General features: G+C 47.0%; 1 protein-coding gene across 3 annotated transcripts in view; it reads left to right on the top strand.

Moving 5' to 3' along the window:
- Positions 1 to 24,492, top strand: part of CASC4 (cancer susceptibility candidate 4) — a 41,877-nt gene that overhangs the window by 13,314 nt on the left and 4,071 nt on the right. For all 3 annotated transcript variants that reach the window (XM_015418516.1, XM_015418515.1, XM_015418514.1), the window contains exons 4-9: positions 4,333 to 4,435; positions 5,746 to 5,836; positions 8,173 to 8,317; positions 8,594 to 8,674; positions 11,864 to 11,962; positions 16,559 to 16,729. In XM_015418516.1, the coding sequence (XP_015274002.1) occupies positions 4,333 to 4,435; positions 5,746 to 5,836; positions 8,173 to 8,317; positions 8,594 to 8,674; positions 11,864 to 11,962; positions 16,559 to 16,729 (690 nt within the window). The remainder of the gene's footprint in view (positions 1 to 4,332; positions 4,436 to 5,745; positions 5,837 to 8,172; positions 8,318 to 8,593; positions 8,675 to 11,863; positions 11,963 to 16,558; positions 16,730 to 24,492) is intronic.

The following is a 24,492-nucleotide window of genomic DNA, read 5'->3' as shown; positions in this document are numbered from 1 at the left end:
TCCCCTTCTTGCAAAATAGCGGCTCCCATTGCCACATCCGAGGCATCAGTCTGGACAATGAATTTTTTAGTTTCATCAGGGCGCGCCAGCACGGGCTCAGACGTGAACATACGTTTAAGTTTCTCAAAAGCCTCCGCGCAAGCAGGGGACCATTTAAGTGGGGCGCCTGGTTTGGTAGCATCAAACCCCTTTCCCTTGGTTTTTAACAAATCGGTTAGAGGAAGGGCAATTTGAGCGAAATTTTGGATGAAATTTCTGTAAAAATTGGCGAATCCGAGGAACATTTGCAATTGTTTGCGGGTTCTGGGGGGTTCCCATTCAAGCACAGCCTGTATTTTAGCAGGGTCCATTTCCACCTTCCCCCCGGAGATGCGATAACCCAAAAAGTCAATGCAGGGCTTGTGGAATTCACATTTAGACAGTTTGGCGAACAGGTTGTGCTCATAAAGCCTCTTAAGGACCTGGCGCACCAATTTAATATGCGACGGTAGGTCCTGGGAATACAGCAACACATCATCAAGGTAAAGAACCACCCCTTTGAACAAAAATTCATGTAGGACCTCATTGATTAAGTTCATGAAGACCCCCGGAGCCCCTTGAAGCCCGAAGGGCATAACGAGGTATTCAAACTGCCCCAAGGGGGTATTAAACGCAGTCTTACTTTCGTCCCCCTCCCTAATGCGCACTCGGAAATATGCATCCCGTAGGTCAAGTTTCGAGAAGATTTTGCCTTTGGTGGCCTCTGCTACCAAGTCCTTGATAAGGGGGAGGGGGTAGGCATTGGACAAAGAAACAGCGTTCAAACCCCTATAATCCGTGCACAATCTGAGCCCCCCGTCTTTCTTCTTTCGGAAGAGTACCGGCGCGGCGAAAGGGGAGGAAGCCGGGCGAATGAAACCGCGGGCCAAGTTTTTATCAATAAAATTCCGCAGTTCAACTTTCTCAGCCGGCCCCATCGCATAGATTTTACCTTTAGGCAATTTACAATCAGGCAAGAGTTCAATAGCACAGTCAGTAGAGCGATGGGGGGGCAGTTCGTTAGCTTCTTCTTCGCCAAAAACTTTCGCCAAGTCTCTATACTCTCGAGGCAAAGACGCTAACTCTTCCGGCTTCAAAGTGCCGCAGGGGAACTGCGCGGCAGGCCGGTCCCCCCACGAATCCAACCAGCAGTGATCTACACATTTTGGCGACACGAATTTGACAACCCCTTCTTCCCACAAGATGTAAGGGTCATGGGTAAATAGCCAGGGACTCCCCAGTACCAAATCAAACTGCGACTTAGGGGTAACAATGAAGGTCCTGGATTCCCAATGATCGCCAGCCCCCAACCGCAAAGCCATAGTCTCATGCGTACAAGGTTCCATGGGCGCCCCATCCATTTGGGTAAAAATGATGGGAGATTTCAAGGGGGTTATCCCCGCTTCCAGTGTCAATAACACTCTAGGGCTGATGAGATCCCTCCCACACCCAGAATCAATCAACGCTCTCACCCTGACGTGGGTACCCAGGAGCGGATTCATTAAAGAAACAGTCACGAAAAACAGGGAAGGGGTTTCTCTCACCACCTTGGGCGCAGTGCTGGAATGGCCGTGTCGTTTTGCGCCTCTCACAACAGGCCGTTGTCGTTTTCCGCCGGTTCAACCTCCACGTCCTCTTCTGACTCGGCAGCAAGCGGCTCGGTTCCTTCCGGACCTTGGGCCGCCTGAAGAGCTTTGGAGAATCGCGGTTTGGCCATCCCCTTCTTTCCCGGTAGTGGCGTCTTAGGCGTCGGAGTCGGCTGCTTGTCTTTTGCTTGACGGCTGCCACAATCCACAGCGAAATGCCCCTTCTCCCCGCACTTTAGACAGAGCCCCATCTTCATGCGTAGTTCTCGAGCCGATTCCGACAGGCGTTGTGTCTTGGGTCTGGAGGCGCTGGCAGTGACGGGTCTGTTGGTCGTAGCAGCCAGGTCGAGCTTGATGGTGTTTAGCCGATCCTCTGCATTTTCAGCTTCCTGGGTCCAAGCCATCAGGGAGATAGGATTAACAGTCTTCAAAACCGTTTCTCGGATGTCCGCGTTGAGTCCCAATCGATACATTTCAGCCAAAATATGATCAGGGTAGTCTCGGAGCTTTGCTGCCTGCTTGTGGAATTCCAGTGTGTATTCGCGAACCGACTTCTTGTTCTGACGATAGGTGCGGAGAAATGCTTTGGCCCTTTGGCTCGCGTTGACATCCTCAAACCGAGCCCGCAGCGCCCACATGAATGCTCGCAAATTCAAAAGTTCCGGACCGCGGTCATTGTGCAGTCCCACATACCATGTGGCGGCGTCTCCTTTCAGTCTCGCCGAGATGACATCAATGAGAGCAGCTTCATTTCGGAAGAGGTGTCGGCTCTCTTCTACGAATTTGTGCACCCTCACCGTGAAGAAGGCGAGTTCCTCTGGGTTGCCGTCAAAGGTAGCCTCCAGTAAATCCTTGGGTCTGGGCCGTGGAGTCCTTACCAACGGTCCCAGCTGACCCGGAACTCCCCTGAGAGGGAGACCCGGAGCAACCGGTGGTCCCGCTGGCACTGGCCTCATCGGTGGCGGCAGACCCGGTCCTGGCGGACCCCCCGGCATCGGCTGTTGCGCAGGCCCTACTTGCTGCGGAGGTCCGGCCGGTGGCTGGGCAGGCACCTGCGGCGCGGGAACTCCCGGTGCTGGGGCAACTTGCTGCTGCGCGGCGTGTGCATCAAGAAAATTAGCCATTCTAATGTCCATCATCCCCGGCAGAGCTTCCATTACATCCTGGAATGCCCTCAACAAGTCCCTCACCGAGTATTCCAGTTCCTCCAGTCGTTCCCCGGTGGTTTCCTCAGGGATCGGTTCTCGACGTTGATAGTCCGGGGGTGGGTCATAGTCTTCTTCCGTTTGGAAGCCCCCGGCTCCCTCCGAATCCTCTACGTGGCCTCGGGGCCCCGATGGCTCGAACATCCACTCCTCGAGGTCTTGCTTGGAACTCCCCTTCTCCGAGGTAGCCCCCGGCTCTGGGAACAATCCCTTGTCAAACAGACTTTCACGTAATCCGCTCCCTCGACGGGAGTACACCTCTCGGGTGCCCTGAGTGTTGTACATAGTCCAGTCATCCTGCTGTTGAGTCTTCCGCGGACCCCAGTGCGAAGGGGTCGGAGGCGGCCAAGACAGATGTGCAGGCCGGCGGGGAATCGTTCCCCCCACGGCACCCTCCAGCGAGGCTGCAGTCACCAAAGGAGCGGAGGTGTGTGGGATCGATCCTGAATCCCCCTCCGTTTTCGGTAGGTCTCCCTCAGCTCCGCTCATGATCTTGCCAGAATCGGAACGATAGGAGAAAGGGAGTTCTAACAATATGTTGGATCCCCAAGCATCGAGAATAAATCCACGTTTTCAAGAAAAGCAAAATTTATTTCAAAGCGTTGAAGACATACTCAAACACGTTCTTTGTTAGAACTGGGGATACACAGGTAGGGCGAGCATAATAAAGGAAATTCAAACAGACACATATCCAATGAATACTATTCCCGCTGGCGGGCTAATGAAACGGTTGCGCGTCCCGTCCATGGGAACCAGGCAGAACATCAGACAAAACACAGGTGCAGTTCTCATGAGATAGCAATAGGCAAGCATTACAGCATCGTCTCCCCCACACATCCACCAGTAGTTATCTTATGCATTCCAGCACAGAAGCAGGATAGTAGAAACAAACCGGGTGCAACAGGGTAAAGATATGTACACAGAGGTCACAGAAAACAGAATGGCAGCTTGCTGACAGCAGCCGCATACCATATTTCTGAGTCACCTACATTTCTTCCCATAAAGAACAATGCCCATAAGTAATTCCCCTTATTTACCATCATTGGTAATCTGCTCTATTTTGTTAGGGCAATTTAGGCAACCTTTCTATATTCACAAGAATGTAAGCAATATGGAGAAGATAACATTTTTCTATAACCTTACTGCTTGTGGAACTTTGTATAAATATACACAAAACACATCTGGAGAGTTAAGTGGTAGAATGCTCTACATAAATAGGGGCTCATTTGATTAAATGCTGCGGCACTTTAACCCCAACAAATGTGGTGTGGCATAATCTGTAGGCGACAGAATTGTGCCGTGCTAGTGAGATGGAACCTACAAAAGTAATCCCCCCCCCTCCCCCAAGATGATCTTCTTGAGCTCAAGAGATGAGAGTAAGCTCTGGGTTTCATGTCACTTATGTGAGACTGGCTTATATTAAATTTCAAAAAGAGGTAGCTAAACTTAGAAAATGTCTCTTTGAAAAATGTCAAATTTAACTCACCAAGGGACTTTTTAATCTCTTTGGCTTTTATGCTTAGAACAACTTGCGGAGTTACGGCAGGAATTTATCCGTCAAGAGGACCAGCTTCATGAATACAAGAACAACAATACGCAGCTCGTTAAAAGGCTGGAGTATGAAAGGTATTGAGATTTGAGTGCAGCAGCGCTTCCTAAAGCTCTGAGCTGATGCTGTAACACGGACCGGTCGTGGTTTTCTGTACCCTTTCAGGGTCTCCTTTGAGATCAAAGCAGGTTCTCATTTCCATTCCCCCCCCCTGCTTTTTTGTCTAAAGGAAACGAGTGTCAAATTTTAACACAAGTCCTAGTAGTTAAGGCCTATATTGTGTCGCCACTAAGACCAGGCAGAATGATTTCTCATGTTGGGCTAGCACGGATGGGTGGGATGGGGTGGGGTGGAGGCATGTCATCCAGCTTCTGTTGACCCTTCCTTGAGATAGCCAAGGAGGATTTCCCTGGGAGAGGCCGGAAGCTGTACAAGCGTGGCTTCATGGTCTAACCATACCATCGGTCACCGGGAATGGAGTGCTTTGCGATGTCCATCCTCCATCCTGACCCCATCAAGGCACAATGAATAACTGAGCTGAACAGGGAGAGGTTGGCGCTGAACATCCTTGAGGAATTGTTTTGCTTCTGCAAGGAGGTTTCTCTAATGGAGAACTGCAGTCTAGGTAGACAAGGAATTTCAGAGCGTGTGCTTTCCATGCAGAGGTTTTCAAGTTCAGTCTTCAGTGTCTCCCATTCTGCTTAGCAGAGAACCACGAAAGCTCTAGATGGGCAGAAGGCAGCTTCATATGTTCAGCGCCTCCCAGGAAGAAGAAAATAAGCTTGTTGTTGCAGAAGTCTAACTTCCGGCACAGATTCTGCAAACAGTTTGGTGTCGTGGTTAGGAGCACGGACTCTCTCATCTGGGAGAACTGGGTTTGATTCCCCACTCTTCCACATGCTGCTGCCAGGTGACCTTGGGTCAGTCACAAGTTCTCTCAGAGTTGTTCTGTCATGAGCAGTTCTCAAAAGAGCTCTCTCAGCCCCACCCACCTCACAGGGTGTCTGTTGTGGAGAGGGGAAGGGAAAGGAGATTGTAAGCCGCTCTGAGATTCTTAAGTGAAGGGTGGGGTATAAATCTAATCTCCTCCTCCTCCTCTTCTGTAGCAATTAACAGTAACATGTATATAAATCTTTCATCTGAGAAACTTTTGAAACAAATGAGCACTTGCCTGTGTGCTGTTATTAGTGTCTAGGACTGTGCAGGCCCAGGCTCAAATCCCCACTTAGCCATGAAGATCACTGTTACAGCGTTGGGTCAGTCTGTCACATTCAGCCTTACCTTCCTCACAGGGTAAAAGGAGGAAGGATGCAACTCTGTACTCCTTGGCTGAAGGACAGAGTGGAAAAAGTAACAGACAAATCAGTTATCCGTCTTTGTGCTTCAGTTTTCAGTGTGGACAGCAGATCAGAGAACTGAGGTTGCAGCATGAAGAGAATATGAAAAAATTGGAGGACCACATTCTACAAGACCAGAAGGTACAGTTATCTAAAATGTTGGTTGCTGAAATTAAACTTGATGACGCTTCGTATTAGTCAGTGTGGATAAAGTGGCTGACCTGTGTCCCTGAGACCCAGTGAGACAGAGGAGAAGTGGATTTCTCTGTGTTGTGCCCACCAGATTGCTGTGTGTAGAATCAGCGAAGGCTTGGTGGTTGGAGAGAGGGAATGTCTGTGGTCTTACCAAACTCCCATCGCCCTCTCCAGGGGCTTGGTCAGTCATAGTGCCAATTTCAAGCGTGCCCGTCTCATGCTGGGTGTGTGTGTGTGTGAGCCAGACTAGGAATTCTGTGTTCTCCCAGCTGCTTATCCGTCTCCATCCTTGAGCTGTTGAAGGTGATCTTGGATGGGGTGTCAGCTGTAGCAGCTCTGGCCTGGCTTGTCACTGAGACAACCATAGGGCCATTTCCAAAACATCTTGGATCCCATGCATTTGGTGGTCATAGGTGTTCGATATGAATAACTTGTATTGATCGGAAGCAAAACAGGGGAAATTTCTGACGTTACTTTGTCAGGGTGCGTGTTTAGGGCTTTGGGTGCTCAGAGCCTCTGCAGGTGTGGGGGATCAGATGAGCTGGTCAGCTCCCTATGTTTGCTGGATCCAGGTGGATTCCTGGCAGCTGCCTGCAAAGTGAATCATGCCTGGAAACCGAACTGCTGCTTCTTACCTTTAATGCCCTGGTGGCTTGGGACTAGAAGGTTGTTGTAGTGGCTCGAAGGACAGCCTTCGCTGCTGTCAGTTAATTTCCCAGTTAAGATCAGCATTTAACAGTTTGCTCTTCTGCGGCTCTGCCTTTCGGAAATAAGGTGGATGATGATCAGAGATGGGGCTCTTTCACTGATGGCACCTTGGAACGCTCTCTCCTATTTTTATTGGTCTTGGGTTTTGTTAATATTTGTGGGTAGCGCTGCTGGTTTATTGATGAAATTGCTCTTTTAACACATTTGATTTAATGCATAGCTTGTCTTGAATATGTTCCGTGCTTTGTTCTCTGCTATTTTACCTTGCGGTTTTGTTAATCTTTTTATCAGCGTTAGGATTTTTTGTTGATTTATATTGTAAGCTTTGGCCGTATCTTGCGGAGAAACGGCAAACTGATGTTCCGAATAAGGAGCTGCAGGAGAAGGACTTAAGAGAAGGGTCAGTAGTTACTCCATCTAAGAATAGACCCACAACGGCAGTGGCTGCTCCCCCTCCCCCCCGGCCTTACACTGCACAGTCCTAAGGTGATGAGGGTTATTTTTATTTGCAGAATGGTTTTCCATACTCTTGATAAAAGGACATTGAAACACAAAGGCTATACAGCTTAGTTAACAAATCTTGCTCCCCTCTGAACTTTGAGATTCCTCTCACGGTAGGCTGAATGGCCCCATACCTATCTGATATACAAGCACCACAACAGCACAGAGCTTTTTCTTTAGCAAGATTCAGTGCAATACCATCAGCAATCTTGCATGGGAGATATAATAATATAGTATATACGGCTAGACTTTGCCGTTGTAACTCTGGATGTATTGAGACAGTTTCACATATCTGTTTGCATTGTCAATTTTATGTAGATATACGTTTTAGATATTTAAACCCTATCTTAGCCAACATGATGGACCTTCCTGATGCTTTAAAAGTGCACCGTCTTCTGAATGACTCCGCTCCTGAAATATCAGTGAAGGTAGCCATGTTTTTACAATCAGCTATAAAGCTAAGACAGGAAAAACTAACAAAATGAGCAACACTTAGTAACGAATTGTTTTATGTAAGATTATGCAATATTATGTAGTTTGGTTTTATATGTATGGATTTATATGGTTTTATAGTAATCCTCTTTTAAGGTATTGTTTTATGCCAGTAAAGGCTAACTTTAGTGTAGTGGTTAAGTGCGCGGACTCTAATCTGGGAGAACCGGGTTTGATTCCCCACTCCTCCTCCACTTGCACCTGGCTGGATGACCTTGGGCAAAGCCATAATTCTGGCACAGCTGTTCTTGAAAAAAGCGCAGTTTCTGTCAGAGTTCTCTCAGCCCCACCTACCTCACGGGGTGTCTGTTGTGGGGAGGGGAAGGGAAAGGAATTTGTAAGCCGCTCTGAGACACCTTTGGGTAGTGAAGAGCGGAGTATAAATCCAATCTCTTCTCTCCTTCTTCTTCTTCTTCTACAAGGCATGATAAGAAAAGGGGATTCCAACTGGAAAATGGGAATGAGAGTATGATACAAGCTCAGCAGCCAGTGATTTTTAATGTAGGAGAGGCCCAGATATCCTGGAACTCGTCTGAAAAGTTTGCCAGATTTCAAAGGGAATGTATGTTTTCCTTTCCAAGGCTGTGCACAGGAGCCCGTCCAGCAAATACGTGGAAGCCGATCTGAGCAGTAACGCTGCAGTATTGAAGACCACGCAAGAGCTGGATGAAAGGAATGTCATGAAGAATGAAGAGCCTTCCGTAAACAATATCTCAGATGGCAAAGGTCTGTTGTCTGGCATGACTGTGTGGTAGGACACAGATACAAGTTAATAATTATGTCCCTGTTCGTTTATTGGCGGGGGAGGGGGCAAAGGGCCGCCTCAGTCACAAGGCACACCTAGCAAAGACCTGCAGAAGGTACCTCTGCAGTGGCACGTAGGAGTGCGTCTTATTTGGGCTTAGGACATTTCCATCAGAACGCGTCCAGCCCCTGCAACGACTGTGAAATCACTTCCACCGTCAGTGTAGTAAAGGGGGAAATCTCCTTTTGTTTTGGTAGAAAAAATAAAACCAGGAGATGACGCAGGCATGCCTGGGATAGAAGAGAACGACCCTGCTAAGGCCGAAGACAACCTCACTGGTTAGCAATTTTATATTTATTTCTAGAGCATAAAACCTATTAGATAATTTTCTAAAACTTTACAGTATTTTCCTTTGTTAATGCTCCACGTGAGTTGTGGAACATGGCGAAGGGAGTTCAAAAGACTGTCATGATAACTTTATTACGTTGACTCTACATGCATATTAAAATCAGTGTAATATTATTTCCCAGTATTCATGTAGTTTTAGTTGCGAGCTTGTTGAAGGTGTGGAATGAGCTCCTCTGTGTCCTTGCTTAGAGACGATAACTGTACAGCCTTGTTAAAAGTTACGGATTTCTTATATTGAAGCTGCAAACCCTTATAAGAACACAAGAGAAGCCAGTGTTGGATCAGGCCAGTGGCCCATCCAGTCCAACACTCTGTGTCACACAGTGGCCAGAATACCAGGTGCCACCAGCAGTGGGCCCAGGACACTAGAAGCCCTCCCACTGTTGCCCCCCCCCCCCAAGCACCAAGAATGCAGAGCATCACCTGCCCCAGACTGCGAGTTCCTATAAGAACAGAAGAGAAGCCAATGTTGGATCAGGCCAGTGGCCCACCCAGTCCAACACTCTGTGTCACACAGTGGCCACAAAGACTAGCTGCAATCAGGAGGTCCAGCAGTGGGGCTTGCCCCCCTCCCCCAAGCACCAAGAAGACAGAGCATCCCTTGCCCCAGACTGAGAGTTCCTATAAGAACATAAGAGACGCCAATGTTGGATCAGGCCAATGGCCCATCCAGCCCAACACTCTGTGTCACACAGGGGCCAAAAAGACCAGGGGCCCTCAGGAGGTCCACCAGTGGGGCCCAGGGCACTAGAAGCCCTCCCACTCTTGCCCCCCCCCCAACCACCAAGAAGACAGAGCATCCCTTGCCCCAGACTGAGAGTTCCTATCTATACCTTGTGGCTAATGGGCCACTGATGGACCTCTGCTCCAGATGTTTATCCAGTTCCCTCTTGAAGCTGTGCATGCTTGTAGCCGCCACCACCTCCTGGGGCAGTGAATTCCATGTGTTGAGTCAGGAAGACTTTCCCAGGGCTGAGTGGGTGTTGGTCTTAATTGCTGGGCTCCGCGTGGGATGTCTTGTATAGCTGGCTATAGTTTGAGTTGCTTTGCTTTAAAAGTAGAAGAATGTAACAGTGGAAAAGTTATGTAAGGGGTCCCTGTAAAGTTTTGGTAACCCTTTATATTTTGCTATAGTTTGTTATAAGGATGCTGCTCGTTGGGGAAATTAATTGGAATCTGTGGAAAGAGTTCAGAGTAGGAGATCTGGTGCTGTGTAAGAAACTCTCGTTCAGTGGGCTGCGTTGTATGTTTTGTAGGACCTTGAATCTGACAGCCTTATTTGGTGAAATTCTTCATAAGTAATGGAGGTGAATAGTATTATAAGGTGTTAGCTGATTTACGATCTATTCGTATGATCTTTATTTACAGGATTTATTTGCATAAGTTGTGTGGTATTATACTTGCTGTTTTGCTTAATAAAAGAGTTAGATTTTATTGAAAACCCTAATTAACCCTGAGTTTCTGCTTGGTTTTCTTGGGGCCCCAGTGGCTGCTTCCCCCCCAAAATACGCTGCTCTGTTCAGGGCCGAAACCTCTCAGAGGGCATCCGTCTTAGCATAGATCTCTTAGTGGCAGAGTTCTATGATCCTTTGTTCAGGTAGACACCTCAGCTTCCATTTAACCGAGCTCAGAGTAATCACCTAATTGGGTGTGAATAAAATCTTTTCCAAGGCAGCGTCCACGAAAAGGTGTGCTAAATACGGTTGCTGAATCTTAACATGGTGTGAAATGTGTGTGCTGTAGATGATATGCAGCGGGGGACTCCGATGTGGTGCCCCTGGGCACCTGCCGAGAGTTTTTACAAAGTGGGCGGGGGCCAGGTGGGGCTTTCTTACCCAGCAAGGCTTCTGATTGGCTTTGCAAATTCTTTAAAAGTTGTTTCAGCAGCAGCGGCCACCACAGCACAAGGATCTTCACTGTGTGTAATGAAATATTTTTAATCCATATATCCATTTAAAAAGGCATCCTGTTAAGCCAGGCGTCTGCCCCAAAATGCTGACGAGTCACTATTAAAGTTATGCAGAACCCGACATTTTTGGTTGGCTGGCTCCACCTCCTGGGACGGACATTTTGTGGGGGTGCTCCTCATCACCCAAAGGTGTCAGAATTCCAAAGGTGCCCGCAAGCGCCAAAAGGTTGGGGGAACCTGTGATAAATAGTTAGGTTTGATATGGAAAGACAGCAGAAGTGCTCCGGACAGTTAGTTATCCCTCCCCCCTTCTCTCTCTCTCTTTGTAATAATAATTTTTATTATTTTAAACAAAACATACAGAGAAACAAACAAACATACATGAGAGTAATAATAACAACATCATATCTCTTAAACTACCTCATACATATATATCTAATTGCCAATCTTTCAAACATGTAGCTAACTAATATCTTTACAAGCCTATGTTAAACACTACCTATTTTTTGACATTTGAATGCAGGCCAATGGCCCATCTAGTTCAACACTCTGTCACACAGTGGCCAAAAATACCAGATGCCGTCAGGAGGTCCAGCAGTGGGGCCAGGACACTAGAAGCCCTCCCAGTGTTGCCCCCTCCCAAAGCACCAAGAATACAGTGTATTACCTGCCCCAGCCTGTTAGCTCCTACTTCTATTTAAACATTGTCTAGGCATTCTACAATAGTCTTTTATAAGATACGTTTAGATATTAAGTAAATTTATACAATTCCCCAAATTTCATAGACATATTCTTTTCTCATTCTATCTGTTCTAATTGATTTAACGTCACCGGAAAAATTCTCTAGCCTACCTTTTAGATCAAACCGAATTCTTAATATCAGCCTTGCTTACATTTTTTAAAATACTTCTCCTCTTAATAAGAGCTGCTTGCACTTTTCTTCAACAAGGCACCCGCTCTTTGTGAGTTCTTGCAGATACTGCATTGGCAACATTTTTCAGGAGCGGAAGGCTGTGGACGTGGGTGGCAATCGAAAGAGGTACCACCGGAGCCGTATATATACCTACACCAGGCTAGGGTCAGTTACAAGAAGCCTAGGGAGATCAGTTCTCAGTCTCTGTGAACTGTGTCGTATGCATTTGCTTTAGAACTCGCCTGGCTGAGGGTTTTGGTTGATGAGTAGTTTGTAATAAAAACTTGTTTTGTTCAGCTTTGAAGAAGCCGCTTGTGCCAACATTTCAGAAGGAGCCACGGCAGGTCATCGTGAATCTTCCCACAGAACAACCTCATGCCTCCAATCTGGCTCAAGGTAAAAAGCTCCTGAATCGGTTGCGGTCCAGAAGAACAGGAATAGGGGGGGACATCTGGCCATCGTTTACTCCTCCTGCTTTAAGGCAAAGATAAGCAGACTTCCCTCTGTGGAGGGAGGAGCTCTCAGTTTTCCTCCCTGTATGCCCCAACCCAGGGCAAAGTTGATGCTCCGACACCACAGCTGGGCCGATCCAGTCACTGCTCTGGTTCCCTCTCCCCCCCCCCCCCCCACTCTGGGGGGGGGGGGGGAAAGGGGGGGGGGACAGCTCGGCTCCCTGGCATAAATTCTGTAAATTGGACCATTGCAGGTCGAGCTACTTAGTCAGCATCTCCAACTTTATCCTCAGAGTTCCCTTTACAGCCTTACGGTTTCAATCTATGCAAACAGCACTTTTGGCTGGCTGCTATTCACATACTCCAAAAGAGGACTGTCTCTGCTTATGTGGCCTGTCAGTGGTGGAGGACCTTCCTCACGACATGCTTTACTGTCCGTTATATAGTATCCCAAGAGAGACATTTCTACCAGGAATCCTATCGGCTATGGAAACATACAAAGAAACTGAGAAGATTACATCCCTGCTCTCAGATAATGATGCATATGTATCTTATAGGGTTTCTTTGTCTGCTTTAGCAGTGTCCAAAATTAGATCTAAGGGGCTGGTTACCTGATTAAATCTGTTTTAGCCTTTTTATTAGCACAGTTTGTAGTCAGTTTTAATCTGATGGTGGTAATTTTTATTATTGCTAATGGTGGTAATTTTTATTATTGCTATGGTGCCTTTTGTATTTTGTAATGGCCAATGACTTAATACAATACATTTACTTGTACTTGTACTTGTTAGATAGCTCTGTTCAGGAGCTGCGTTGCCAAAAGCAAGCAAATAAAAACCAAAACGAGAGAGCATGCCAGTAAGCGATTGCCTCCCTGGAGAGCAAGATGATCCCACGGCCAGCCGGAGAGGTGCCCCCCCAGCTCTAATTGTGTACGGGGGGGTAGATAGAAATAGAAGGGTCTGGGAGGAAACTATTTTTTTCCTGAGGATTAAAAAAAAATCCAGTGGAGACAATCTGGAAATTTTGGAAGCACTGCTGGGGTCGGTGGGTGGAGCTCCTGTGAAATATTTTCCGATTAGAAATGAGTGAAACGCTTAAGACCAGGTTTTGTTCACTCAAAATGTGTAGTATGAATATCTTTATGTAAGACATGGTATTCGCATGAATACTGTGGACATGCCTTGCATTTTCAAGGATATATATGTATTGGTTGTTCAAATGTGAGTAACTCTGTGCACAATCAATATGGTCTAATATATATGGTGGTGATAACCTGTTCAGGAGTTCACTGTTTTCAGTGCTATAATATTTACCTTGATATACAAATAAGCTGATGGTCCTGTTACGACTGTGAGACTGTTTGCAAATGACATTTTTGTTCACGACAAAGTGTTCTTGATTTTCAGCGTTTTCTGCCGCTTGGGTGGCAAAATCTAAGAGACACGTCCTAAGGTAGCAAAGTGTGCAGCAACCTGCAGCTCAGTGTCGAGGACTGGGTATTTCTTGCAGCTTAGCTTGATAAGATATTTATAATCTTAAAGTCCATACATGTGCCAGATAGTATATGCTAGCCAAGCTTTAAGTGCAGGTGATCAGCTGTGTTGGTCTGAAGCAGTAGAGCAAATTTAGAGTCCAGTGGCACCTTTAAGACCAACAAAGGTTTATTCAAGGTACGAGCTTTCATGTGCAAGGCACAGTTTTCAAATACATTGGAATGGTAGGTGAGGTTCAAACTTATAGACAGGGACTTAACAGCAAATTAACATGTAACATAGTAATGTTTAAGGTACGCAAAGTCAGAACTAAATAACAAGCTTAAGGTTATAAGGTCAGCAGTTGTAAAGCAATAAATATGTCAAAATTGCAGATAATAATAATAATACCTTTCGATTTATTGATCGCTCAATCCGGCAGAGCTGCTGGCTCTGAGCGATTTACAGTTACACGGTTTCACACAAGGGACTAACAATTTCATAGGGGTAAGGGAGGACAACGTATAATTCTTTAAATCGCACACATTTTGCAGCTGACGGGGATTTTTTGTTCAGCTGTAGGCTTCAGACGTGGCTTGATGACGTTGGTTCTTCCTGGGCTGCTTTGAATCGTAGCGCCGCACTGCCTAAAGTGTCTAAAGGTGTCTTTTCTAGTTGTGAGAAGCAAACGTCTGCGTTCTCTCCTCCAAGGCGTGGAGATAACTTTACAGCACTTCTTGAGGTGGATGCAGTGTCATGCCAGCAAAACATCCCAATATTCCTTGCATTACGTTCAGTATTATAATGTACTGTTCTGAAAATGAAATACACAAACGTACAGATGATTTATAGCCCCCTTGTTGAGAATACATATGTGAGGACTGAATGAGTTAGCATATGTAATGAGATAAGAAACCGATATCCCTTTTGAGTCCTGGGGTGGTTTTTGTTCCAGGTGTTGTAGTAACTTGTAATTCAGCAGTTTCCCATTCCGTTCCTGAAGTTCCTTTGTAATAAAACAGCTACTTTGAGGTCACCCATTGAATGTTCTGGAAGGCTGAAGTGTTCTCCTACAGATCTCTCAGTCTTGTGAGTCCCGATGTCAGATTTGTGTCCATTTTCCCTCTGGCATAGGGCTTGTCCTGTTTGTCCTATGTAGAGAGCCGAAGGGCATTGTTGGCACTTGATGGCATATACAGTATTAGAAGATGAGCAAGTGAATGAGCCTCTGATGGTGTAGCTGCCGTTGTTAGGTCCAGTGGTTGTGTTGTCTGGGTGCATGCGGCAGCAAAGCTTCAAGTAGGGTTACCAAGTACCTACCTTCGAATCGACGGGGGACACATGGATCCCGGCTGGAACATCCCTCTGTGTAACACACACACCCCCGCCGCACCATGCCGTCGCCCAGACGCGACGCCAGCACGCTGGGCACGTAGCTGGGCAGCGCTCTGGCAATGGAGCTGGAAACTCAAGTTTCCAGCTCCATTGCCAGAGCGCCGCCCAGCTACGTGCCCAGCCTGCTGGCGTCGCGTCTGGGCGACGGCATGGTGCGGCGCGTTTGTCTTCCGCACGGGAATGTTCCTGACAAGAAGTAGGTGTCCCCCGCCGATTCGAGGTAGGTACTTGGTAAGCCTAGCTCCAAGTGGCGCACTTTATGTCAAAGCAGTAAAGTGTATTTATTGACCAAAAAAAAAAATGTAATCTGCCATTCTGCCCTTACAAGGGCCACTAAAGGCAGCCAACAGTTTAAAACGTACGAGATAAAAGACGTTTAGGCGTAATAAGCATGTTGGTTTTCTCCCAAATTTCCTTTTCCCGGAAGCTTTACATCACGAGTACGTGGGGCAGAGGAGAGACGGGGACAATGGAGGCGCGCTCGAGGCAGCTGTATTCTCAGCTGAAGATGCTGGGGAAAGCCTGCTTCATGGGGTGGGGGTGTAAATACACAGGGTTCTCTGCTCACTGCCGAAGAAGAGTAGTGTAAGGTCGCCGTGGGGGTGGGGGAGAGCAACCAGGGCTAGGGAACGGAGAGCCAGGTTGGGGGAGTGGTCGTAGGCGAAGGAGGCCCAGGTTCGGATCTCCGCTCCTGTCACAGAAGCTTGCTGGGTGGCTTAGAGTGAATCGCTCATGGTAAGCCTGACCTCCTTCATGGGGTGGCTGTTTGTGAGGGTAAAATGGAAGAGGGGAGAATGAGGCCAGCCCTTTTGGGGGGTCCCTCTTGGAGAGAAAAGTGAGGTCTAAAAGAGTAAAATATGTGGTGGGTGGTGCATGTGAAGAGTTAAAATCCACTAGTCACTCTTTGTCACCCTTTGTCAAGAGCCAGTTTGGTGTCGTGGTTAAGGGCGCGGTCTCTAATCTGGGAGAACCGGGTTTGATTCCCCACTCCTCCACTTGCACCTGCTGGATGACCTTGGGCAAGCCGTAGTTCTGATAAGAGCTGTCCTTGAAAGAACTCTCAGCCCCGCCCACCTCGCAGGGTGTCTGTGGTGTGGAGGGGAAGGGAAGGGAAAGGAGTCTGTAAGCCGCTCTGAGACTCCCGCATGAAGGGCGGGGGATAAGTCCAATTTCCTCTACTACTTCTTCTTCCTCTCCCCCTTTTGCCCCTTTCTCCCAGCATTGGCAATGAATCAGTTTTATCCAGAAGGTGGTCATAAGAGGCCCTAAAGCCAAAGGAATGCCTGTGACGGAGGGCTGCACCTGGCCAAAATTCCTCATCCAAGAGCTTTCACAAACACCTTCCTGCAGACTCTTTTCTTTCAGTCACGCCTCTTACTGCTTCCATCTTTTCTCCATTAATTTTTTTTTAGCGTTAAACTGAGCAGATCTTTTAAAAAGATGACTGGGTGAGGAGTGTGACAGTTCTGGCGTGCAAAGCTGGTATTGATAGAACAGAAAACCCAATAAATTATTAGCTTTTTTAAAAAAAATGGATGTTCTGCCTGGGTTGAAGATCTTTGCCATCTGTGGCCCTTCAGAAGGGCCCTCACATGCCATGTCCCTTGGATTCTGTATGGTGCCAGCCACCAGGGTCCCTTTTTTGTTGTGCTTTTTTTTTTTTTAAACTGTAGGTGCAAGTGTTAACCATGACGGAAATGCCGATGCCATGGTAAAGCAGATTCCACCAAACCCTCTTCACAACCTCTTGCCTGATCGTGATGCGAATAGCCCGAAAGCTGATAAAGAAGTCGTAAGGCAAGCTTCAAAGGACAGAGTCAGTGACTTCCAGAGGATGAAGCAAAGTAAGTTGGCCTGGAGCATCATAACTGCATGCATGCTCTGAATTACCTAAATGTGAGTGTTATATTGTTTACTGGAATGCCAGAGTATAGCACAGTAAAACATGTGGGGAAAGCATTGCATTTGGTAGATGTGTGGGGTGAGATGAGTTCTTTTTTTTAAAAAAAAATTCTGGTTGCTGTACAGATCACCTTACTCTGAAAGATCTTACTTAAAAAAGAATACTTCCCCCATAGCTGCTGCTGTAGGATGCACTTTAGAGGGAGGGACCACGCAGCACCCGGCCTTTGGGCTGTTCACTTTGGCTTGCGGGGATGTCAGTTCAAATGTGGGACTGTCGCTGCCACAATGAATGAACCGTGTAAATGTTGCAGATAAGCCTGGGGAAGGAGATCCCTGCAGGGGGTGCTGCGCGGTGTGGTGGTACAAAGCTGGATTTTTGGGGGTATGTCTGGAGAAACAGCGTTGAGTATCTTTGATACCCAAGTCAGAATGAGGGGCGCAAATGAGTTCCGCGAGCCTGGTGTTCCTTGCACCTGGAAGAGGGGTGAGATTTAGGATTAAGGGGATTAAAACAGGTTTGAGGCATGTGCGGAAGGATACTTTAAAATACCTCTCGAGTGTCTTTCACCTCCTAATTGAGGTTCTCTTTAATCTTATTAAACAGGCAAGTTGAACTGCAAGGATTGTAGGGTGTGAACTGAAGCCTTTTAAGAGCATCCACATGCAGGTTTGCACCAGTTTAGCTCCCTTGTGTGCATTTTAATGGTAAATAGTAATGCCTTTTTAAGTCATTGGGGGTGGGGGGGGATGAAAACGGTTTTGGTAAAGATGGTGTATATTCAGCATAAGCTTGTATGCTTAAATGGATTTATTTAGGCCATAATGTGTTTGGAGTGAACATAGACAGATGAAAAGTGTATAGTGCAGTGTGGTCCAAAAACATTAATACAACCAGATTGACTCTTGGCTAGAGATGTGAAGGCCTGCAAAAGAACATTAAATTTTTTTTTTAGGGGGGAGTTCCTCCCCTCTTTTTCCCCAAGGCCTCTTTTTTGGTTTTTCAGGTGGAAAATTGGAAATTTTGGGGAGTACTGAAAAAAACCTCCTGTGAAATAGTTTCTCTTTTAGAATGAGAGAAATGCTTTATGTGTTCTCAACCCCCCCCCCCGAAGCCTATAAATATCATTGGACAAACCAATATCATTATCAGTATCTGGTTTTACTTCTTTTGTTTTTATTTTTGGCAGTCTCTTTTAATTTTAATAAAAAACAAAATTGCATTTTTCAATTAAAAACATGTCTGTAATATTTGTTCATGTCATGCGGCTCTCAGACATCGGACGTTTATTCTGCGTGGCTCTTACGTTAAGCGAGTTTGGCTACCCCTGCCGTAGACATCCAGCTCTTAAATCCAAGATGCGCTTCTGCACCTAGAAGGATACCTCATCTTCATGAGGGGAGCATGCAGGGCTTTCATTGCGTCTCAGCAGTTGCGTGCCTCATGTTGTCCTTTTGACCCGATGTGGCCTCTAACCAGGTAGCAAAAATTAAGATACGTGTGCTAAGATAGCTGACGGGTGAGGACAACCACGGCTTCCACCAAGACTGCTCTCTCTCCCTCCCTGTCGTGTTGTGCTTCCTTTTTATGTGCCCTCGTATTTGACTGTAATAGCATTGCCGAAAGCTGTACCTGGTAGGGCTCCCCCCACCCCAGACGTACTGTGGCCATAGTTAGGGTTTCTGCATAGGTCTCTGCACCATGCACCGTGTAAGCCGCTCAGAGCCCTTCGGGGGGGTGAGCGGGGTACAAATTGTGAAAGTGTAAATATATAAATAAAATATAAATTTAATCATTTAATTTATGGCTATGTAGTTATCCACTCTGAGCCCTGTTGTACAGGGGAGGGTGGGCTATAAATCAATAAATAAGGCACATCAAATTGCAGTTTTTCTCTCAAGTATTGTGTGTATGTGCAATTTTGCTTGTACAAAACTAAGGCATGTGCAACTTCTAAATTCTATAAATATGTCAAGTATTGCAATTTTATGTGCTCAGTAAGTTATAAATGCTGCATTTTGTTACTAAGGCAGTAAAATTTCCTTGTTTTTAGAAAAATAGTGTTTTTTTCTGTCGCTTCAAAATTTCTGGAGATTTTGCATCTCTACTCTTGACTGATTATTAGCTCTGTTGTTTTTGTTGCTTGCTTGCTTGCTTGCTGCCAGGGGCTTTAAAGGCCTGTGGAGAGCTACAGCAGCAGGTTTGAGGATATATTAAGTTAACTGGGGTGTGTGTGTGCAAAAAGTCAGCCAGTTTCTGGTGTCAGTGCAGCAAAGAGCACTATGTTAAAAGGACACACTTCACAGAAAGCTTGTGAAAAACATCTGTTCCAGTTGGTGGATTGTTGTACAATGGAAAGCTGTTTAAGAGTATATTGTTTTTCATGTTTTTATCCCCCTCCCCTTCCTCCCAGGAGCTCAGGATGGCATAGTTCTTTCCTCTTCCATTTTACTTAAATAATAACCCTGTGAGGTGTGATTTGGGGGTGGGGGGTAGCTGTGTTGGTCTGAAGCAGTAGAATGAAGTTTGAGTCCAGGGGCGCCTCTAAGACCAACAAAGTTTAATTCTGGGTGCGTGCACACGAAAGCTTATACCCAGAATAAAACTTTGTTGGTCTTAGAGGCGCCACTGGACTCAGACTTCCTTCCTGTGAGGTGTGTTAGGCTGAGAGAGTGTGGCTAGTTGTAGCTGAAGATCTCCCCGTAAGCTTCATGGCTGAGTTGAGATGTTCTGAGAAGTTTTGTTTCAAAGAAATACTTGCTGATTTCAAAACAAAACACCTGCACGTTTCAGTGGTGAGGCTGCACAAAGTCATTGAAAGCTTTTCTTAATTTCTGTGAGATGTTGCATGTTGAAAGCTTCCTAATGTGGTCTTTTACTGTAGTGTTCTGATAACAGCCAGCTGTGCTTTTGGTAACTTTTGTTTTGTTGTTCTATAAACCTGTAAGCCAAGGCTATCTTATTATCCAAGCTGATTAAGCTAAGCTCTTGGGTGCCTTTTTATAACACTTAGCAATTTTTATAACTTCTATAGGCACAAAGATCATCCTGATGAATCCACAAAGAAACAATGAAAGCCGTTTTGTAATGCCCTTTCTATTCAAGTTGGGAATATTTGAGTGTTGCGTTGCTTGCTTTAAATACTCCTTGGGAATAAAAAATTGATTGGAGTGTGCTCTTATGAGGCAGATTATTTTCATGTTAAGAGAGCTGTTGTTAAGTTCCATAAGTGCCTTTTCCACGGGCTTAGGCGAAGCAGGTCTGGCAGCAAAGGTAGGCATACTTGGGCGCCTGCCACCGTTTGGACAAGGGCCCTCTCCTCAGTAGAGACACTTGGCCCATTCACTCCCACCAGGAAATGGGAGACTGCGCCAGGAGCGCCTGCAAATCTCCCGTTTCCCCGTTGTCGGGGCACTGGGGGGGCGACAGCAGGCCTGCCCTGCCCACTCTGCAGGTCCTTGTAGAAGAAGAAGAAGAAGAGATTGGATGTATACCCCATGGCCCTTCACTACCCAAAGTTATCTCAGAGCGGCTTACAAACTCCTTTCCCTTCCCCTCCCCACAACAGACAGACACCCCTGTGAGGTGGGTGGGGCCGAGAGAGCTCTTGACAGAAACTGCTCTTTTTCAAGAACAGCTCTTATCAGAACTACGGCTTACCCAAGGTCATCCAGCAGCTGTGAGTGGAGGAGGAGTGGGGACTCAAACCCGGTTCTACCAGATTAGAGTCCGCGCACTTAACCACTGCGCCAAACTGGCTCTGGGAGGTTATTCTTGAGGTGAAAGGGTGCTGAAGGAAAACACTGGAGCACGACCCGTTCTATGCTGCTTGAAGCCCCGTTGATGCCGATGAGGCACAAGCGGAGGTCCACCCAGCTCCCCTGTCTTTTGAGGTCGCCAGCTGAGCCAGGGAGGAAGCCTCCTGTCCTTTGAATAGAGGCTGAATGAGCGGAACTGGGTGGTTGAACCTTTCATGGCATGACGTTAAATATCAGCGGCTGACAGCCGTTAAAGGGGCAGCTGGATGGGCCAGTTTAAAAGTCGGTCACCCTGCTGAGAGTAGGAAAGGGGGTATCTGGCGCACGTGCCGGACGAGGGTCTGGGAGCCCTGGGTTCAGATCTCCCCGCCCCCTCAAAGCCTGCTGGGGGACCTTGGGCTGTTGGTTCTCTGTCCACCTGACCCGCCTGTTGTGAGAGCCAGATGGGGGGAGGGGGGGACTCGTGGGCGCTGTCCTCTGAGTCCCTTGGGGGAAGGTGGGATAAAGAGAGATCCTGGTCCAGAGGAGGAGGTCCCAGGGCAGCTGCCGGGGGGACCAGCACAGGGTGGTCATGTTCTGTCTGGCTCTCTGTAGCCCCGCTGGCGCTGATGCCAGGGGAGGAGAGTGGGATGTGCGCTCAAGTGCACGCCAGGGGGCGGGCGGAGTAGAGGAGCGTGAGGCCCTGGTGTGGTATGCTTAGTGAAGAAGCCTAGGCTGCTCCAGCACCTGGAACCCGTTTTGAAGCCAGATCGCCCGAACATGTGCAGTTTGTAGTCCGTGGCCATGCAGGTAGGGTGCTGTTTACTTCACTGCATGTTGCCTCTTCCCCTCGTGGGGATCCAAAGCCACCTAACCTCATTCTCCTCCTCTGCTCCGCTCCATCCCCACAGCCGCCCCCGCCGCCCTGTGTGTGCAGCTGGCCCGATGTCGCCCAGTGAGCCTCTCTGGAGGAGTGGAGATTCGAACCCCAGTCTTCCACACGCTGGCCTAACGCACTCGCTGCCACGCCACGCCTCACTGGCTCTCTCTGTCAAATACAGCATCAAGTGGGCAACCATGTTAGTCTGTAGTAGCAGGGACAGCTTTCAAGCCCAGCAGCCCCTTAAGTACCCACGGGATTTTTGCAGGGTGTAAGCCTTTCAGGAGTCAGAGCTAATTTTATCAGATACAAAACATGAGCGAAGCTTCAGCAGCCCTTCTAGCCAGGTCAGAAGGTGAAGGCGCGTTACAAAGCGGGGCCAGTTGGGGTCAGGATGCAGAGGTACCATGCAAAACATAATCAGGCTGATCGGAGCCAGGAGAGATCCGTAGAGGTAGGAAATACAGAAAATTAGCATCTGCAATCAGATAAGAATCCTGTGTGCTTGTCCAGTCCGGGGGCAGGAGCATTGTCCTGTCCTTGATAAGGAGTTCTAGTTCAGCTATCTCACGTTGAAATCTTCCTTTGAAGCTTTGTAGGAGAACTGCCAGACATAGGTCAGCAGTAGTATGTCCTGGAAAATTAAAATGTTTCTCACCGGTTTCGAGTATTGTTTTTTTAATGCCAGATTTGTGTCCATTTATTCTTTTGTGTAGGGATTGGCCTGTTTGTGCAGTGTAGAGAGTAGGAGGGCCTTGCTGACACTTGATGTCATCTGTTGTTGGGAAATGAGCAAGTGAATGAGCCGGAGATGGTGTGGCAGGCGTTGTCAGGTCTGATGTTTGTGGCGTTGGACTGCATAAGGGGACGAAGCTGCTTTGTTAACAGGTTCTGGTCTCGAGGTTAGGGAGCTGCATGTGTGCAAGAAAATGCCTGCCTGTGAGAGGAATATCACTATCCAGCATAGGTTGTAGTTCATTAACGATGAATTGGGTTGAGTTATGAACTGTATGTGACCATCAGCGGTGTTCTGTTTTGTGTTGCCGATATTTGTAGCACATTATCCCTATGGGTACCATTCTGGCTTTGTCAGTCTTGGTTCCTGACTGCGTCAGGTGGATCCCGTAATTCCAAAAATGTCTGTTGTGAATCCCTCAGGTGAGACTGGGACAGATGTAGTTGTAGCATACAGCTTGGGTGTGTTCAGGCTGGTAACTGGAGGCATATAGGGGTTTGTTTTGTTGTGATTGACAAACATCCACATGCCTAATCTCTTTAGATTCACCCAGATTATATTGAACTGTTCTTGGAATCCTGAACTTTTAGGGAGCGGTCCTACTCAGAAGCCCTATTTTATTCAGTGGGGTTTATTCTCAGGAAAGTTTTCTTAGGGTTGCAGTCGACAGCACGCAAGTATAACTTCAGAGATTCCCCCATGTGGCTCAAGGGTTATGGAAGAATTCCTGGGACTAGATTAACAAAACATGCTCTGGAATCAAAGGAGACTGCCAAGGTGTCCATTATTCCAGTTATGTGTGCATTTACAGAAGAGAGAAGAAGAGATTGGATTTCTACCCCACTACCCAAAGGTGTCTCAGAGCGGCTTACAAACTCCTTTCCCTCCCCTCCCCACAACAGGCACCCCGTGAGGTGGGTGGGGCTGAGAGAGCTCTTGACAGAGACTGCTCTTTTTCAAGGACAGCTCTTATCAGAACTATGGCTTGCCCAAGGTCATCCAGCCAGGGGCAAGTGGAGGAGTGGGGAATCAGACCCACTTCTCCCAGATTAGAGTCCGCGCACTTAACCACGACACCAAACTGGCTCTCCAAATAGGCAAGTATGAGATTCCTTTTAGCATATCCACTTATGCAGACTTCTGGCCATTGGTACAGCCTGATGTATCAACCACTTACAGCCTTTTAAAACTCATCAAGTGTTCTGTGGGGGAAAGAATCACAGCTTCATGGGTCAGGGGTGACTTCCAAAGTGAAGAGCTGCCAGATTTGATGTGTTACACAGGCACTGAAACAAGCTTTGTAAACTTCCTTTCATGCAGCCTGGAATTACTTCCTGCAAAAATTATTGACCGTAGTTCTTCAGTCACAGCCAGGGGGAAGTTGCAGAAATAATTATGAAACTCTTTATTTAACTCTTCTTTGTATTTCATGTGGCAAGAGTTCCTAGAAAGTGCTTTACATAAAACTTACTGTCGAATACCCACTACAACTTTCATTCTTATTACGTGTGTGTGAGAGAGGGATGGACTGGCAACCAGTGCTCCCTCTAAGCTACGGAGTCCTGTGAGCAAAAATTCCACTTTGTGAGCCACTGGCATTAAAGTTGTGAGCGAGTGATTTGGCTGCTGCATCAATGAGTTTGCTCTGGAGCCCTCCTTCCTGAATGGAGACAAGAATGTGTGAGCTGGAGGCTAAAAAACTGTGAGCTAGCTCACACTTACTCAGCTTAGAGGGAACACTGCCGGCAACCAACCTCTTAGTGCTTTAATGGAAGTGTCCAGTTTACAGTGCCTTTTTCTGGAAGCTTTGAAGATTCTGCAAGTTTTTGTCTTCTGGAAGTATCATCAGCTTCTTTTTGTTATCAGCAGCACTCTGCAGATTCCTGTCCCAGGGCGACCATTTCTGTCTGCAACCGGCACAACACTGATTCTTGCTCTTTCTTGGTCATGTGTGTTAACCTGTGCATCTTTCTATTGTCCCATTGTAGAACTTCTCTTCACAGGGTTAAGTGATGAAAGACTGCATTTACAGCTAAGAATTTTAGCATTTTCCAAGTGGAAAATAACTCTATTAAGAAGTACTATTTGTTTAATAATTACAATGATCAAATCTCACTAAAGGATCCGAAACCTCTGTAAAAGTTGATCAATAGAAGTCCAGGTGTGCTTAGATTGACTAAATGTCTTCTGAAAATTCAGTCCCAGTGGGATGCTTGCCTCTGTTTGCAGAGAGCGCTTTTAAGGCCTAAAATGACAAGGAACAACTGTTTGATACGGAGAACCTTCAGATGCCTTCCTTCCTTCCTTCCTTCCTTCCTTCCTTCCTTCCTTCCTTCCTTCCTTCCTTCCTT

The sequence above is a fragment of the Gekko japonicus genome, unplaced genomic scaffold, assembly GCF_001447785.1.
Source record: "Gekko japonicus isolate JY-2015 unplaced genomic scaffold, Gekko_japonicus_V1.1 scaffold275, whole genome shotgun sequence".
NCBI classification, from domain to species: domain Eukaryota; kingdom Metazoa; phylum Chordata; class Lepidosauria; order Squamata; family Gekkonidae; genus Gekko; species Gekko japonicus.
The sequence above is the reverse complement of the archived record's forward strand: the minus strand, read 5'-3'. Positions and strand labels throughout refer to the sequence as shown.